This window comes from Tarenaya hassleriana, unplaced genomic scaffold, assembly GCF_000463585.1.
Source record: "Tarenaya hassleriana unplaced genomic scaffold, ASM46358v1 Cleome5, whole genome shotgun sequence".
Taxonomy (NCBI): Eukaryota; Viridiplantae; Streptophyta; class Magnoliopsida; order Brassicales; family Cleomaceae; genus Tarenaya; species Tarenaya hassleriana.
The window spans coordinates 2644785-2661424 of record NW_010967707.1 but is presented as its reverse complement, the minus strand read 5'-3'; the positions used below and the strand labels follow the sequence as shown (position 1 = coordinate 2661424).

Genomic DNA, 16640 nt, shown 5'->3' with positions numbered 1-16640 from the left:
GACCACGTCGGCAACCGCCGTGCACGCATTGATGTTGCTCACAAGCTGCGGCTTCCCCTGCGACGTGTCCGTACCTTCCTTCAACAGAATGATTTGCGGTTGCTGCTCGCGAAATCGGGCGAACACAACGACGTCGAATCAGCATATAGACATAGATATGCGCGAACGAGAAAAAGATAGAGAGAGAGAAAGAAAGCGACATGGAACAGAACACAGAGAGGAGAACATACCATCATCGCAGCCATTGTAGATGCTCGAGGAGGGAGAGAAATGGATGAGAGAGAAAGCTAGGGTTTTTGGTTTTGGGTTTGATCTGAGAAAGAGTGGAGATAGTTTTCAGGCGCTTTCTGCACTCTCCTGCCCCAAAGGCAACTGTGTTTTTTTAATTAAATCACATAAATCCATCCACACATTAATTTGTAGTAAAATTAATACATAAAACTATTTTTCAAATTTTAACAATTTCCAAAAATATTCATAAAAAATTTTAAAATTATAACAAACGAAATGACGATTTTGATTGCATTCCATTTGTTGTGGTGTGATGTCCCGTTTAGAACTCGCTTTACAGAACTTTAGTTTTTTTGGGGGAATTTCAATTTGTATTTGATTATTTTTTTTTTTGTTTTGATTGAAAGGATAAAAGAACACAAAATTGCTTAATTTCCTTTTTTTAGTTCATGGAATTCAACATGGTATGAATAACTCAACATTGCATAGTTTAATCGGTAAGATTGGGAACAAAACTCCTTTTAATTTTGGATTTGGTCTTCACTCGGAGAAAAATATTTACATAGATTTCTCCGTTCATTTGGAAAATATAATCGGACCAAAATATAGTATTAGTAAATTGGCATTCATATAATGTCGAATATGTAATGATGGTAACCAAACAAATGATTTTTTTTTATGAAGTTAAATGGGAATTGCAATGACTCCGACCAACAGAAGAAGTGTACGAAGGACCAATCCTGCAAAGATTTGTACGGTCGAACTTCCGTTTTTGTTGCCGCCTCCTTCTGATGATGTCTGAGAATCTGAAAAACAAAATAGATTTTTAAATTCATTATTTTTTTAAAAAAAATTCTCGTATTCGAAGTTCTTTTTATTAAAACTAATATGGTCACTTTAAAAGGTGATTCAATAAATTAAAAGATTACTCAAACAATAGGATAAATTTGTTTGGATTTGTTTAAGAATAAACAGACGGTATATTAGCATTTTTTTTTTGTAATTTAGTGAGAATAAATAAATGCACCAAATGTTTTTACTTCATGGATCCACCGATCAAATGTTCTCCTAATTGTTCAAACCGAAATTTGAACCAAGGGATCAGATAGATTATTGAAATATTTCGTTTGAATGATGATGTCGGAAAATACATACCTGAGGATGAACCTTCACTTCCTGCCGGAGAATCCGCCGGAAAACCCAACACTGTAATCAAAGGAAGCGCGACAATTATCCAATTATTTCGCCGTAAAAATTGGAAATATTTGAATGTTGTATGCATACGTCGAAAGATAACCCATGAATTAAGAAATTGAGGGGTGAAAAGAAATATTTAAGAAACTGAGGGGGTGAAAAGGAAAACCTCTAAAGTTAGAAAGAGAAGATAAAAAAGAGTTTGGGGAAATAGTTGTATGCGGAGAAGCGCACCATAGACTCGTGTATTAGCCGTTCGATCGATTATCAGATACAGATCCAACGGTCAGGAGAAAATAATTCAAAATATAGCATACCTGAGCACAGGCTCGGCGACGGAGGAGCAACGCCGCAAACAGAGGGAAGCTCCATAGCCCTCTGTTTGTCGAGCTTCACTCCGAAACGCGCCGACGCTCCACCGCCGAGCAGGTTACATACACACTCCGGCGAGCTCTCGACCATTCCGGCGAGCTCCGGACAACACGCGCCGTCGGGCTTCGTCTCGTTGCTTCCAACCTGAACATACGAGAGGCAGTCCGACACGTTCAGCATCCTCCTCAAGCAGTTGGCAGGCGGTGAAGGCCCGTCGGCGGCAGCGGATGAGGGTTCCGGTGCAGGCGGAGACTGAGCCCACGCGCCGCCGTAGGAGAGTGAGAGAAGGAGGATGAGGACGGGGACAATGTCGGCGGTGGCCATGAGGTGAATGCGATCGGATCTGAGATGGGAGATGAAAGTTTGGGGTTTTGGGGGGGTGTGGATGAATGATTCGTAATTGTAGGGACAGTGACGTAAAAGTATAAAACAAATGGGAACTCTTTCACTGTTTGTGAAAAGGGAGAGACACAGTGTATACACAATCATATATATACATTCATAAATATGCATATGGATAGATAAACACACATACATATATACACATACATTCATTGGTATATATACAATATATATGTGTATATTCTATCATATATACCTATGTGTGTGTATATATTTGTTGTATGTATATGTTCAGCTATCCTCCTTAATCTAAAAATAATTTTATGTAATTTATTAAAAAGGTAAAGAAAAAAAAACTTCGTCTAAAGAAAAATACATTTAAAACCTCAATTACCCGTTAATCCAAATAAATCTTCATCTAAGAAAATACAAAACAAATATAATCTGTTGTGTATATATATACCACATTCATCTTTTTGTAACAACTCACACACCATATATATATATCATTCCTGAATTATGAGATATCATTCTTGCAGTCGATGAAGATTGCAATAAATTCCTGAAACTGTGTTATGAGAATCAGATACCAAACAGAGATCCAAAGCCATTTTCCAGTCTCCGGATGCAAAAGATGATCCCAATTCTATCAAAAACTTTTTGTCAGTAAAATTAGGGCTTACAGATCCAAATTGTAAAATTATCATTATTTTCTGTACCCGTCAAATGTCACCGACATCTCTCTCTCTCTCTCTTCGCACACGGAAGAGGAGTGGAAAACCACACTCTCGGACTCACATGTCTTCGAACCCGAAGTAAAAAACCGTATTCTCTCTCTCTCTCTCTCTCTCTCTCTCTCCAGTGTTGCAGATCATCGCAAGATGGGATCTGTGTCCCTCAAGATCGGCGAGGGCACCGCCAGATTCCGGCGATCGACCGTCTGCTCCTCCGCCGTCAACCTTCTCATGCTCTTCTCCGTCGTCACGACCAACCTCTTCGCCCTCTACGCCTTCTCCTCCCACTCCCAATCCCACGCGCCGTCTCACCTCCTCAACTCCAACAACATCTCCCTTGTCTCTCAGCATCTCTCTCTCATCCTCCGCGAGATCGATTCTTCGCAACGCAAGCTTGCCCAGATGGAGAAACAGCTCCTGGGTTACGAATCCATCGATCTCTCCCGACCCAACATTGCCCAAGAGCTGAAATTGTTCCTACAGCATCATCAGCTTCCTTTGGGCAAAGATTCTCGAACTGGGATCACGGAAATGGTTGCTTCCGTCGGGCATTCATGCCTAAAGTCCTCAGATTTGCTGTCTCAGTATATGGCGTACAAGGTGTTCGATAGATGTCCTGATGATTGGAGCCTTGCCGAGAAGCTGATTCTCCGTGGCTGCGAGCCGTTGCCGCGTCGCCGATGCTTGGCTAAGACTGTGCATAAGTCGGATCTGAGGCATTTCCCTGATTCCTTGTGGAGACCTGTGAGTAATAAGAGTGTTAACTGGAGTGGCATTGGTTGCAAGAGCTTTGATTGCTTAAAGGGCAAGAAATTGGGCTCAGACTGTGCCGGTTGCTTTGATTTGTCTGGTAGCTATGAGAAAGATAGGTTTGTTAAGGTTAGGGGGAAGAATGATTTCTTGATAGATGATGTTTTGGGTCTAGGCGGTGGAAAAATTCGAATCGGGTTCGATATCAGTGGCGGATCTGGGACTTTTGCCGCAAGAATGGCTGAGAAGAATGTCACGATTATCACCAACTCGTTGAACGCCGGTGCCCCCTTTAGTGAGTTCATAGCTGCAAGAGGGCTTTTCCCATTGTTCTTAAGCTTGGATCACAGATTTCCTTTCTATGACAATGTGTTTGATCTTATTCATGCCTCGAGTGGGTTGGATGTCGGGGGGAAGCCAGAGAAGTTGGAGTTCTTGATGTTTGACCTTGACCGGATCTTGAAACCTGGTGGATTGTTCTGGTTGGACAACTTCTACTGCGCAAGTGACGAGAAGAAGAAGGATCTAACGCATTTAATCGAGAGGTTTGGGTATAAAAAGCTAAAATGGGTCGTAGGAGAGAAAGTCGATGCAGCTGGTTCGGGCAAATCCAAGGTGTATCTCTCAGCGGTTTTGCAAAAGCCAACAAGAATTTAACAAAGGCAGGGCCTTTTGATGAAAAAAGAAAAAGGACAAAGGTAATATTACTCTTACAGCTCCATAAACGAAGATTTTGATTGCTCATAGCTCGTATTGATTGGAGCCTCAATGCTTCCATGATGTTTATGTCAAAGAAAATAACCGTTATCGATTATTTATTTGTCAGGGCGGTAGAAGAATTGTTAGACATGTCCTGTGAAATTAGGGGGGTTGCGTTCTCTTTCTTATGTTTACTTCCATGATCATAAATGTACCAAATTACGGCAGGTTTTCAAATTTGTAGAGAACTCCACTGTCTTCTGCTCCAAATTCTATCGCATGCTTTACTTCTTGAAGTGCTCAAGTGAGTCTTCCATGGATCATCCTGTAGGAAGAAAAACCATTCCAAGGGTTTATCCCCGGGGAATTCCGGATATCGTTATATCAGGTCAGATAATCACGTATTCAGATAGGTAAAATTTCGACCGAGAGGATCACGGGTTGGAATCCTAGAAAAAATGTCCGTGGTATATCTTTTGATGCTTGTACTGGTTGTTAGGGTCTCTCTAGTTATATGCATGTATAAGTTACAATACCAAAATCGACATTGGAAATCAATCTCCATGTGCTCAAGACAAAAAAAGCAGCTTTACAGAGACAGATCCCCCAATTTTACAGTGTAGACAAATTCCTCCAAAGTCTAATATCCCCCCACTGCTGCAGCAAACAAACCCTCTTTCCGTCACTAAAACATAAGGGGAGAATACACACTAAGAACAGAAAGAGAACCAAAATGGCATTTTGGAGGGAGCTTACACTGTCTTCCTGTATTCTCATTTTCCCTTTGCCGATATTTGGGCGGTGCCCCGTAGCAGATGCTCGTATAATTTCCCGTCTCGGACAAGATTAACTTATGATAGCTTCTGAACCTCTTCTCTCTACAAGGTCCTGTAATCAATAACAGTGACCTCTTCCTCGGGCACATCTAGATCTTGGTAGCTGCTCATGAGTTTTGCATTGTGACATGAAAACGTCAGAACCTCACTAAAGCGCATTCATGTCCTAGTATAGTTCATAAATATAGGTGCAGTAAGAGAACAGTTTCAGAATAAACAAAAGGTGGAGCTCCGTATCTGTGGCAACTTTTATGCATGAATTCATCGACAGTTTATAAAATGCACGCCACGCACCATGATGAACGTTCGACGAATCACTAACATCTAGATCGAACTTTTAGCATAATGAGTAGTTAGTTACTACCTGCGTAACCGTCTAGGGTCCTGTCTGAACGATGGTTGCAAAAGAAAAGGGGCCGGTCCACCCACTGGAGGTCCAGATCTTCCACCTCTACCGCTACCTTCAAGTGGGGGAGGAGGGCCACTTTGGTCTCTGAACATCTGCATTGCAACTTCTGGTGGTGCGGGGACAAATGGCCCAAGGGGGCTGTCAAAAAAATGCCAAACAACGATATGATTAATAAATATATTGACCTTTTTCAGTCTACAGGTCAAGAAGTTTTAGACCTACCCAGCACCAGGAACAGGCATCAGTACTGGTGGTGGAGGAATGTCAGAGGAGAAGGGTCCGCCAAAAGCATCATATCCAGCTTCATCGGGATTTCCTCCATCAGGAGCATCACCATCATCCGGCCGATGATTGTCTGATTGATCAAATCTGTCGTTACCATTTGCCTGCCCTTCCCGCTCTCTGCGTCCCCGGTCATCCCTCAGTCTGCTTTCTATACCCGGTTTGCGTCTAAAAGGTCTGTCCCTCTGTCAAATGGAAAGTCTATCTGAGTTAGAAAAGTTAAAATAAAATTATCTCAGAAAACGATTTTGACAACCACTCGGGGTGATGCTTTGTGCACAGCAAATCCATGAATATTTCAAATAAAATCCCGAGATGTCTAAGAGTGGATGCAGAAGGAGCTAATGTAGTGAAGTGTACCTGTTGCTGCATCACGGGTTGTCCACCCGGAGCATTGGGATCACTGCAGAAAGTACACAAAATTTTCATTTAGAATCCATCCACAAGGAAAGAGGAGGATATCAGAGAGATTACCATACATACTTCATATAATTCTGGAAATACAACTCATCCCGCACTTTGGCAGTCAGCTCCATCACAAGTTCAGGGTGTTTCAGTTTGAGATGTTTATGCACAAAGTCAGCTGCATGAAACAGCTTCGTGCAGCCCTTGGCTCCACAACCATATTTCCAACCATACTTCTCATCCCTGATCTTTCGAACATATGGATCTAAAACTTCAACAGCAGCAGCATCTATTTTCTCTTTGGCAGCCATAACTTCCATAGGATCTTGACCTTTCAGCCTCTCCTGCCAATGTGAGTCGAGTTTCTTTTCCCACTCATCCCCGTTTACATCAGAACCTTTTCCTTCTGCTCTCACGTGCCTCAAACCCTTAGCTTCATTCGTTTCATTCATTCCATAATAATCCACACCATGAACACGCCAAAGATAAGTTACAAGAGTATCAAGCAATTCTACACCCTCAAGTCCTTTCACAGAGGTTAACCCCCTTATGATTATAACTGGACCACTGGAGCCACTGTGTAACTTATCTCTACCCGATTTCTCATTATCTGAGCCAGATAAAACATTTTCCACTATTCCTTTTTCAGAATCTAACTTGCGCACAAGCACTTGTGCTTGTTCAATGTCAACTAGGACTCTTCTTTGATCAGAACTGACAGAGTGAGCTTTGGGCGCGGCTGAAAGAAGATCAGTTTCTTTAGCAGGTCCTCTAGCATGTCTTCTCCTTTTACTGCCACCATCTGCCTCATCCTCCGAGTTTGGTTCACTTGTCTGCCCAGATTTATTCAATGCTGTCACTCCAGGACCTCTGCAACAGATCGAAGGGAAACCATTAGACTCAGTTTTAACAACATAAACATGAATGTAAGTTAACGAAAAGGCAATGATCTTACAAGTCAAGCTTCCCACTTTGCAAATCAAGTAAGAAATCCTTCGCCACCTTCCGTGCAAGTTCATTCCTCCTTACAATTTCCACGAGGTATATTCAGAACCATATCGTAGAAAAGGATAAATAAGAAGAAAACCAATAAGGGAACAAGAGTACAAGTATTACTGGATAATACTAGTTTGATACAACACAGCCACAGGCGCTAAGTGTGACTCTAACCGATATAAATCACTCTGGAACCCACCTTTCGATAACAGAGAGCAGATTTGTCGGATGATATTTGTCTTTCAACCTGCACTCATTACATACACAAACATATTAACAGGTAGGCTCGCAGAATTTCCAAGAAGAAAGGGAAAAAAGAGGAAACAGTTAGCAAAAGCACCATTCTTCTTCTTTGTGAGCATCAAAGAAGACACGTTTTTGAGTTGTGATAAACTCAGACTTATATTCTTGATATCTGCATCAAAGAAGCAAAAAAATCACCATTGATTCAAAAGCTTGAAGACAGAGGGTCCGAACTCCAAGGAACCAAAGTTATCTACAACAATACCTGTGTTCGGCCTCGGATGGCAGCACATCATCTTCCAACTCCTGAATAAACTGTTTGTATGACATTAAGCCTTCCCTGGGCAAAAGTCATAAGCCATAATTATTTGTTAAATGCAACTCAACAGAAGTAGCAGCAAAAGAAAGTCCCCAGAAGCATAAACATTGGAAAAATCTCACTTTAGCAGCAAAAGAAAGTTCTCAATCTACAGAATTTTTTTCAAACAAAAAGAATAGACTTCTTGTCAAAAACAGGAACTCTACCAGAATAGCTACTGACCAATAGAATTGTCAAAAAACTCACTTTAGCTTTCAGATTGCATAGATTCACAACAGGATGTTCTGACAGAATTACCATATAAACTGATCAACTGTATGCCAACACTTCATTTTAACATTCCAGTCCTCATAACATCAGCATTTTTACAAGCTAGTAATTCCATTTCTTCCAACATGTAAAACCTCCCTACAAAGGATATATTTCACTTTTTTCATGTATTGTTGCAGAGATGTCAGATTAGAGAAAAGAACAATTATAAGACATATATAATCGTCTCTTTGTTAGGCCTCCAATAGCACAACGAAACAAAGATGAGGCAGGGACCAAAGTAAAGGGAAAACAAACACATTTAGCAAACATTACTGAACCCTAACCTTGCACTTCCACTGTTAGAAGCATCACCGTAACCTCCAGGGCCTCCATTCCAGTCTGTTGTGATTGAATTGAATAGACACAAAACTTCAGATAAATATCAGAGATTATATAATTTATATTGATTCAACTAATGGACTTCCAATTCACGGCTCCAAATGTTTTTATCTCATTGCAGAGAGAGCAACAATCAAGCTTTGGTCAATAAAGGCTTGTAAACTCCACTCAAACTCAGCTAGGGTTTTACAAGATCGTCCAAGAATAGAGATGTTTCAACAAATCTTATAAGACAAAATAACAGATAACTTGTGATCGAGTCTAGCTGAATCTTTCTGACAAGCACCTTAAACACATAAGCAATGGAGGTCAAACCTTGATAGCGACCCATATATCGGCCATGGGGCCTATCATCGGGGTAGCCCGGCCTCCCACCCATTTCACGGTTGTATCCTCCTCCATAGTCATATCCAAACCTGTCACAACAGAAGAAAAAATTGGAATGCTGATTAGAAAACCCAAATAATTTAAAAGGAATAAAAAACTAAAAAAGGAATGGAAATAACAATGGTATAACAATAGAGGGGAAAAAATCTGTGACAATCATAAAATCTGAATGAAAAAAGGAGAGAAAAGAAATCTTTCAGCTAACCACACTTTTAAATGCAATTAAGCAACCTTGTTCAAGAACAAGATCAGAATTCTAATTGATATAGACAGACAACTGCGGCTGGGAAGCAAGGAAAAATTCAATAGTAGATCAGTAGAACAGATAACCAATACACATAACACGGCAATTAATCTGATCATTCTTGCCATTCTATTTTCTGCTTAATCTTTTTCGTCATTTCTGTAGAACTTCCACCCACTAAAACTCAAACCTCGAGTCAAAATTATCCTTATTTACTTCAGAAATTATATGACAGGCATAGAAAAACTTGCATTTCAGACCAAACCATCAAGAACCCTCCAAAAGGAGAAGAAATGCCCAGTACTTTGAAATACGCTGTGTAAAAAGATACAAATTCACCTTCTGTCCGGCGGCCCATAGCCACCGCGAGGACTACCCCGGCGACCATCATGCCCGTTATCGTCCCTCCTGCGCTTATAAGGCGGAGACCGGCGCGGAGGAGGTGAGTACCGTCGGTCTCGGTAAGGCGGCGGACTCAAGCTCGGCCGCCTCTTATACTCCCTCCGCGGCGGCGGAAGCGGCGAACGCTCACGGTCCCTGTCACGCTCGTAGTAATCTCCGACGCCATGGCGATTCGGCGGTGGGCGGTCGATGTCCCTGTCGTTATGCCGTTCGTGAGAATCTCTCTCGCGGAGGCGAGCCGGCTGCTGGTCCTGCTGCGACGACGGCTGAGAAGAAGACGCCGGAGGAGAAGGCGGCGGAGAAGAGGTGGACTTCTCCGGAGGTTGACGGTCGACGGATTCGGTAGGATCGCCGGCAACATCGGCCATTGGAGAACACGAACGGAACCCTAGATGGAATTGGAAAGCTTTCTCGAATCTTTCTTCCCCCCCTTTTTTGTTCTGTTACTCGTCTCTGAGGTTTCCCTTTTTCTGGAAAAGAAGCTAAACTGGAGTGGAGAAATCGAAAAAACCCGAAATGGGTATTAATGAATTAACCCTTTGATTCCGGGTCGGGTTCTCTCAAATTGGGCCTAATAAAGGCCCAAAATATAAATTATTTCAAAAATTAAATGGGCCCATTGTAACCCTCTGATTCCGGATCAAGGGAGTTATTAAAAATTAACTGGGGTCAAAATATAAATTGTCTCAAGAAACACGTATATGAAACCCTAAATTGAGTAAGCTTCACCAAATCCTAATCTTATCTGGTATGTAATGTGATCCCTTTTCCATAAAGGAAACATGATTCTGCGTGGAGTAGTGGCTCTTCATGCAGAAGGCTACGTGCATTGCGACATAAAGCCCGCCAACGTTCTCGCGTTTCCATCCAAGGCGGCGGGAGAGACATGCGAGCTGAAGTTTTTCGATTTCTTGCATGCACAAGGCTACGGAGTCGGACGGGGTCGACGTGCTCCGGAACGGCCGAGTATATGCCGCCCGAGTCGATAGGACCCAAGCCTCGGATCTTGCCCGCATCTTGCTCGCTATGGACATATGGTCACTAGGTTGCGTGGTTCTTGAGAAGTCACACTTTTTCCAATTTTATTGTAAACAATGGATCATTTTGGACATAGTTCCTATATAGAGATTTGAGTTTTCTCAATTATGTATACCTGCATATTTAATTATATTTTTATTATTTATATTATTGGATATATATATATATATATATAATGGATTTGACTTTCATTCGCAAGTTCATATTGTTCTCAATAACAAAAAATGTCAAGAACAAAACCCAATAATACCGTAAAAACTGCAACCAAACAGCCATTGTACTATGTCTTTTCTTTTCTTTTCTTTAAAGAAAAGAAAACACAAAAGTATTTTTTATCGCCAAAGACCCACGTCGTGACTGCACTTCGTCGACACAATCCTCGACTTTCTTGTCAGATTATCCACCGTTAAATCACAGTTTACTTTAACGTTGACCGTTCCCAACTTAACGGAACCCACTTCAATCCCCACAGGAACTCTGATACTCAGTTTAAACGGCACCGTTTTCTTGCCCTGCCAGTCTATCATTTCCTTCCGCATAGACCTCATCAGCTGTATCTTCTCTCCCGTTACCGCCGTCTTAAACACCGTCACGTTTTTCGCCGGTTGGTAAAACGCCGGTAACTTTCCGTTACAGAGATCGAGATCGTTGTAGTAAACGTCGACGGAGCTTCCTTTCTCGTAGTAAATCCCGATTTTTCCGTTACCGTTTTGTGATCTGAAGGTAACGTCAAATCTCGGCGAGATCGGGGACGGTGACGTCACGTTGAAGCCTGAGATCGAGATCCCTTCGACGGAATACCGCGGCATTTCGGGACGGTAGACGAGGTAGAGTACGGAGGCGGAGATCCCGGCGACGACGGTGAGAATGAGAATTCCAGCGACGAAGGAGCAGAAACAGCAGCGGCAGCGACTGCGATTCGGTTTCTTCCGGGAGAGATATTGGAGGCGATGAGCGTTCTCCGGCGGTGGAACGCGGTAGATCTGATCCTTGGGGACTTGTATAACGAAAGTTCCCGGGGGAGGAGTAGGTTTTCTCGGGAATTCGCCGGAGCTGAATTGGCCGGAAAACTGGTCCGAGGCGAGGCTCTCAGGCGGTGAATCGGCAGGATGGATTCGCTCCGCCATGTCGGAGAATAAGAGCTCAAACAGTAACTGCAAAATCAGAAATTAGTGTTTATAAAAAAAAAATTGAAATCTGATTTTACAAAAAAAAAAAAAAAAAATCAGTGAACGGAATCTGATAGAAGCGGTTATGCGGAGAAGCATTTATATGATAGCCCGGAAACTGAGCTGGCAATGCCGCGTGGACAAAGGGTTTTAAAAGGAAGCTGCAATTGTAGGGCCCACTTGAAATCCAGCGTTTTGTTTTTAAAAAAAAATTTTAAAAAAAAGAAAAAGACAGCCGTAAATGGAGACGTGATTGCATGAATCTGTCCAAACCAAAAGTGTATTCCGTGGGAAACCAATTTTTCTTATTGTAATGAATTATTAATTATTATGTTGATAATGATGTTGGAAATTGAACTTTGTTATTTAAGTTACAATAAATTAACAAATCATCGAGAATACAAAGAATTAAGGCATGCTATACAAAAGTGTGTGATTTTATTCATTTATAATATTTTTAAATCATTAATTTGGACAGATTTATATACACAGCAGCCTTGCAACGAAAAAGGAAAAAATGTATACATGCATTGAAAAAAAAAATGAATTGGTAATCTAGATACAAGTGCTTGCATATGAACTTATTAAGTACAATAAATTCGGAGATCATTAGATCCAAATTTCTTGCAACAAATTATTTTCAATATATAGTAGGATGAATATGCGAATTTCCTTCCGAATTCATATTTTCAAAACCGTGGGCCGCCCGGTTATAAATAAATCTTGATAAAAACCTATATATTCAGTTGGAATGTAACGGGACAATTGGAATACAACGTATCAAATATAAATATGATGTCAAATAAATTACTATAAAATGATTATATGCTTATTATTTTTGCAGAAAATCATAATAATAGTGAGAGAATAAATGTTACCTTGGAAGAAAACGCCGTTTGTTTTGTTCCCCGCTCATGACAACGCACATTCATAAACACTAGCATATAATAATAAAATAAGAAAATACAATCCAATATTATACATAGAGAATACCATATTAATTACACATCACAATCGTAATGTTAATACAAAGGTTAAAAATTGGTTAAAACCTGAGCTGAAATGACATTTTGATCCGAATATTCACATCTCATACCTCCCCGGACTGGAAAACATGCAAGTCCATCAAGGCTTTGTAATAACCCTTTTCAATCTCCTCATCTTTAACCCCGCGTAGAACGAGGGTCTCGATGATGAAATCCTCCCAATCCACATCACAACCCTCTCCCATCTTCCTCTTCTTCCCTCCATCCGTCTCGACATCGGTATCTGTGTCCGGACGAGGATGTCTTATCCGGTCGATATGCAACTTGGCCGCCTTTATTTTTTCTCTTCGTCTTTCCACTGCCTTGCAACCGTTAATGTACGAAGGAGGCAGAGCCTCCAACCCCACATTTTTCTCCAACGCGTCCTTGAGCAAAAGCCGCTGGCTCATTTCTGATTTCCCTTTCCACCAATCATGATCATGAGAGTAATCCATCTCCAAACCCCTTCTCTTCGGCGGCCTATTGCTACGTTGACTTCGTTCCCCAGCAAGAACTTCATCCTTGAACTTATTATACATCATAGCTAACCGCTCCACCGATATCTTACGGTCTTTGGAGTTATTCGAATGCGGCAGTTCGTTCCGACTTTCCCCTCCTACCTCCAAATTTTGCGATACATCATCTTGATCGGTAACACGCCTAGTTTCTTTGCTTAGATTGTCCCTTACTATATCCTCCAACGAGAATGGGCTTTTCTGTAATGGAATAGAAGAAGAAGAAGAAGTATAATCCATGTCCCCGCCATGAACCAACTCGTCACCCCCTTTTCCCTCACGAGTCTTTATCATAGACTTGGCCTCCATGTATCCAATTATCGACCCGGCGTGTTTCACAACATTCTTCATATTAACATCTTTCCCCCACGGCAAACCCTCTTGAGCAACTTTGACAAGCTTCTCCAATAGCTCCCTGTAGCGCCTTTTACAAGTGCTCAACACAACCTCAGCTTCCTTTGCCAAATCCTCAATCCTTATTTTCACACCATTCACTTCTGCAACAATCGCCAAAACAGCCACAACTAGAGGCAGTGGCCTCCTTCCGGTCGACAAGAACCACTTGAGAGAACAATTCATCAGAAAAACACCTTGCTCCGTAATTTTCTCCTTCTTTTCCCTATCAACTCCGGTTAGCCTTACATTATTCACCACCCTCATGAACAATCCCACAAGATCAAATTCTGGTAACTCCAATCGTAAATGCTCCACAACACGCTTGATCATGCTTCCCAACTCATACAAATCACAACCAACTGCAGCCGCTACTTCATTCATAGGCAAAACATTCTTTGATTCTGTTCTCATCACAACATAACTACATGCACCGACCAAAACCTCCAACCAACTGCCCATCCCAAATTCTCCTTCGGTGATGTCTTTGATCCAATCCTTGATCTTATTGCATTTATCAGACACATTTAACCTCAATGTGATGTCTTCGATTACTTTGTTAGCTTCAAAGATTTTTTTATCTTTATAAGCAAGAACAGATCCTGTGCCGATGTATCCAACCCGGATATATGTACCTTGGGGCCCATTTAGGCCACCTAGTTGTGCATCATAGTTGTCGAACTCTTGTATTGTCCCACATTGAGAACAGATGATGTCCCCTGTATCTTTTTCCGGAACTAGGTCACGGCTCTTGCATCTCTTGCAGGACATAGCTGGAAGTAGTGGTACCTAAACCAAAAAATGTCACAACGACAGCAGATAGAAAAAATGAAGGCGACGCATATTAGAAAAACAAAGCTTCATTGCTGCATATCTCCAACCCCAAGAATGGATCCAAAGGACCCCTAACAAACCAAAATAATTAAATGAGTATTAGTTCTACCGTAGCTCGGAATTTTTTGACTAGCACACTCTGCCACTAGGAATGTGCATCATATTCAACCAAAGATCATGAAAAACAGAATCCAACATGCTGTACAAGATACAGATATATTTTTCCAAGATCTAATACAATGTAATTTGACCAAATGCTTCAATTTCCCAACAATTGATCAATAAAAACTAGTAAACCAAATCCATGAACTGATAGCAGACTAAAACATAGAACTGATGAATACAGAGATAGACCCGATTGCGGGCATCAGTGAATACATGTTTGAAACTAAATCATTAAACTGCAGCGACTCTAAAAGCAACAAACTTACGGAGACTCAAACATGAATTCCAAGCATCAAGGACAAACCTGCAGACCAGAGGACACAAAGCAAATCTCTACAGACATCAAAATCAACGAAGTGGTGCGCCTCACGGAAATAGATACGAGAGACGAACAGATCTACGAGAGACAAAGACTAAGACGACAGATACACGAGGGACGAGATACATAGACGAAATATACACGAGCACGAACCTGGGAGAGATGAGACCGCGCCGAAGAGAGAGAAACGAATCGTGCCGGACAAAGAGAATAGGTCGACGGGAACGGAGCAGCGGAGATGCAGGTAGTGGACTCTGAGAGCGTGTGATCGACAGGCCAGCGGCTAGGGTTTTTCGATTTCACCGAGTCACAGCGGGACAGGGTCTGGAACAAATATGGGGGTAGAACAACGCCGCCTATAAATACCTTTCTAAAAATTAGAAAACCGAACCGAACCAATATTGGATTAACCGATTTTAAACGGTGAGATTGAGATCCAACAATGGGAGCGACAAATTAAGTGAGCCTATATTATGGAAATTTCTAAAATTAAAATAATAAAAAGGATAATAATTTTCAAAATTTAAAAGGGTGGGAAAAAAATAAACTAATAAAATATTTAAGTGGGTGGATGAATCTGGTCAGCATTGGCTTCCAAAAGGGCACATCACATGGGCTGCCTCGCATTAAATGAGGACGCGTTTCATACAAAGCGACCACCACGACATTGCCTTGCCTTCTTCCTAGGGCTGCGTACGGACGGATACCGGGTATTTTAAAACATCTTTATCTCGATCTCAATCTCGTCGTCGGGTTTTTTATGTCTTATCTCAGTCTCTATCTCACAAGGTCCGGATACCCGAGATCCGGATATCCGAGATACGAGATCGGATAAAACAAAATTAATGCTCTAATATTTCAATGAACGGATCCAATGGTATTTTTTTGCTGAGGCCTGAAGGATCGGAACTCTAAAAAATATAACATGTTTAGATAAACTCACACTTCGGTTTTTGAGTTAAGTCACGATCTTAGGAAGATGATGATAAAGAGGTTGATGCCATTAGACCATGTGACTGGTCCAGTTTCAGACATTTCAGTGTCTGGGTTTCGATCCCTTTGACGAAATCATACGGATTGGTAAGAACCTGTAACAAGGAGAACACCACTTAAATCAGTGGTACAGAGGCGGTGAAGACAGAAATTCAAGCGACGAGGGAGAAGCTCGTACCGAGAATATAGATCAAGACAGAGACGCCGAAGACAGAAGCGGAGCAAGGCAGAGACGATGGAGACGGAGGCAGTCGAACCGAGGGAGAGAAAGAGAACGAAGACGACCGAGAAAAGGAGGCTGAACAGAGACAGAGACGGCGAAGACAAAGGCGGATCAAGGCAAAGACGATGGAGACGGAGGCAGTCGAACCGAGGGAGAGAAAGAGAACGGCGAAGACGGAGAAAAGGAGGCGGACAAACAGAGAGCACGACGGCGATGGAGCTCAGAGCCTCAGGCGACGAGAGTGATGGAGATTGGAGGCGGCAATCGAAAAGAGAGAGGCGCAACAAATTGAGAGCGAGAGAGACTGAGAGAGTTAGGTTAGGGAGGGTTAGGGTTAGGATTAGGTATTTTTGTAAATATATAAAAATAAAGGGGTATTTTTGTAATTGTTTTTATTTTCCGCGGTATGCAGATATATCGAAACCTGAACCTGAAACCCGAGTTTCGGATTTCGTGAGATAAAAACCCGA

At 41.8% G+C, this 16640-nt stretch overlaps 6 protein-coding genes across 11 annotated transcripts in view; 1 reads left to right on the top strand and 5 right to left on the bottom strand.

Annotated features, from left to right (window-relative positions):
- Positions 1–360, bottom strand: part of LOC104826479 (T-complex protein 1 subunit eta) — a 4931-nt gene extending 4571 nt beyond the window's left edge. The window contains exons 1-2 of the mRNA XM_010559191.2: positions 231–360; positions 3–102 (exon numbers count right to left, since the gene is read on the bottom strand). Coding sequence (XP_010557493.1) covers positions 3–102; positions 231–245 — 115 coding nt within the window. The 5' untranslated portion in view covers positions 246–360. The remainder of the gene's footprint in view (positions 1–2; positions 103–230) is intronic.
- Positions 361–770: 410 nt separating this feature from the next.
- LOC104826478 (xylogen-like protein 11) lies at positions 771–2265 on the bottom strand. Its single transcript, XM_010559190.2, has 3 exons — positions 1743–2265; positions 1387–1437; positions 771–1037 (listed from the first exon to the last, which is right to left on the bottom strand). Exons 1-3 carry the CDS (start codon positions 2119–2121, stop codon positions 916–918), a joined length of 552 nt encoding a protein of 183 aa, XP_010557492.1. The 5' UTR covers positions 2122–2265; the 3' UTR covers positions 771–915.
- A 579-nt stretch (positions 2266–2844) lies between these two features.
- LOC104826476 lies at positions 2845–4640 on the top strand. 3 transcript variants are annotated; one of them, XM_010559187.2, is made up of 2 exons: positions 2845–4321; positions 4551–4640. In XM_010559187.2, the coding sequence occupies exon 1, from the start codon at positions 3021–3023 to the stop codon at positions 4278–4280; it is 1260 nt and encodes a 419-aa protein (XP_010557489.1). In that variant the 5' UTR covers positions 2845–3020; the 3' UTR covers positions 4281–4321; positions 4551–4640. The 3 variants fall into 3 exon arrangements, with proteins under 3 accessions (XP_010557489.1, XP_010557490.1, XP_010557488.1); XM_010559188.2 differs by having other exon boundaries at positions 4567–4586; XM_010559186.2 differs by having other exon boundaries at positions 4450–4565.
- On the bottom strand, positions 4564–9972 carry LOC104826477 (serrate RNA effector molecule-like). Of its 3 annotated transcripts, none has more exons than XM_019204157.1 (13): positions 9434–9864; positions 8779–8879; positions 8409–8463; positions 7759–7833; positions 7591–7665; positions 7450–7497; positions 7210–7278; positions 6333–7124; positions 6210–6252; positions 5790–6034; positions 5523–5705; positions 5079–5261; positions 4564–4647 (listed from the first exon to the last, which is right to left on the bottom strand). In XM_019204157.1, exons 1-12 carry the CDS (start codon positions 9862–9864, stop codon positions 5201–5203), a joined length of 2178 nt encoding a protein of 725 aa, XP_019059702.1. In that variant the 3' UTR covers positions 4564–4647; positions 5079–5200. The 3 variants fall into 3 exon arrangements, with proteins under 3 accessions (XP_019059702.1, XP_019059701.1, XP_010557491.1); XM_019204156.1 differs by lacking the exon at positions 4564–4647 and adding an exon at positions 4812–4976; XM_010559189.1 differs by lacking the exon at positions 4564–4647 and having other exon boundaries at positions 4812–5261; positions 9434–9972.
- A 729-nt stretch (positions 9973–10701) lies between these two features.
- Positions 10702–12647, bottom strand: LOC104826475 (NDR1/HIN1-like protein 12). The gene is made up of 2 exons (XM_010559185.2): positions 12582–12647; positions 10702–11688 (listed from the first exon to the last, which is right to left on the bottom strand). The coding sequence occupies exons 1-2, from the start codon at positions 12645–12647 to the stop codon at positions 10867–10869; spliced, it is 888 nt and encodes a 295-aa protein (XP_010557487.2). The 3' UTR covers positions 10702–10866.
- Positions 12648–12659: 12 nt separating this feature from the next.
- On the bottom strand, positions 12660–16611 carry LOC104826474 (plant-specific TFIIB-related protein PTF2-like). 2 transcript variants are annotated; one of them, XM_010559182.1, is made up of 4 exons: positions 16126–16611; positions 15898–16042; positions 15108–15310; positions 12660–14425 (listed from the first exon to the last, which is right to left on the bottom strand). In XM_010559182.1, the coding sequence occupies exon 4, from the start codon at positions 14405–14407 to the stop codon at positions 12794–12796; it is 1614 nt and encodes a 537-aa protein (XP_010557484.1). In that variant the 5' UTR covers positions 14408–14425; positions 15108–15310; positions 15898–16042; positions 16126–16611; the 3' UTR covers positions 12660–12793. The 2 variants fall into 2 exon arrangements, with proteins under 2 accessions (XP_010557484.1, XP_010557485.1); XM_010559183.1 differs by having other exon boundaries at positions 15108–15278.
- Positions 16612–16640: the final 29 nt, after the last annotated feature.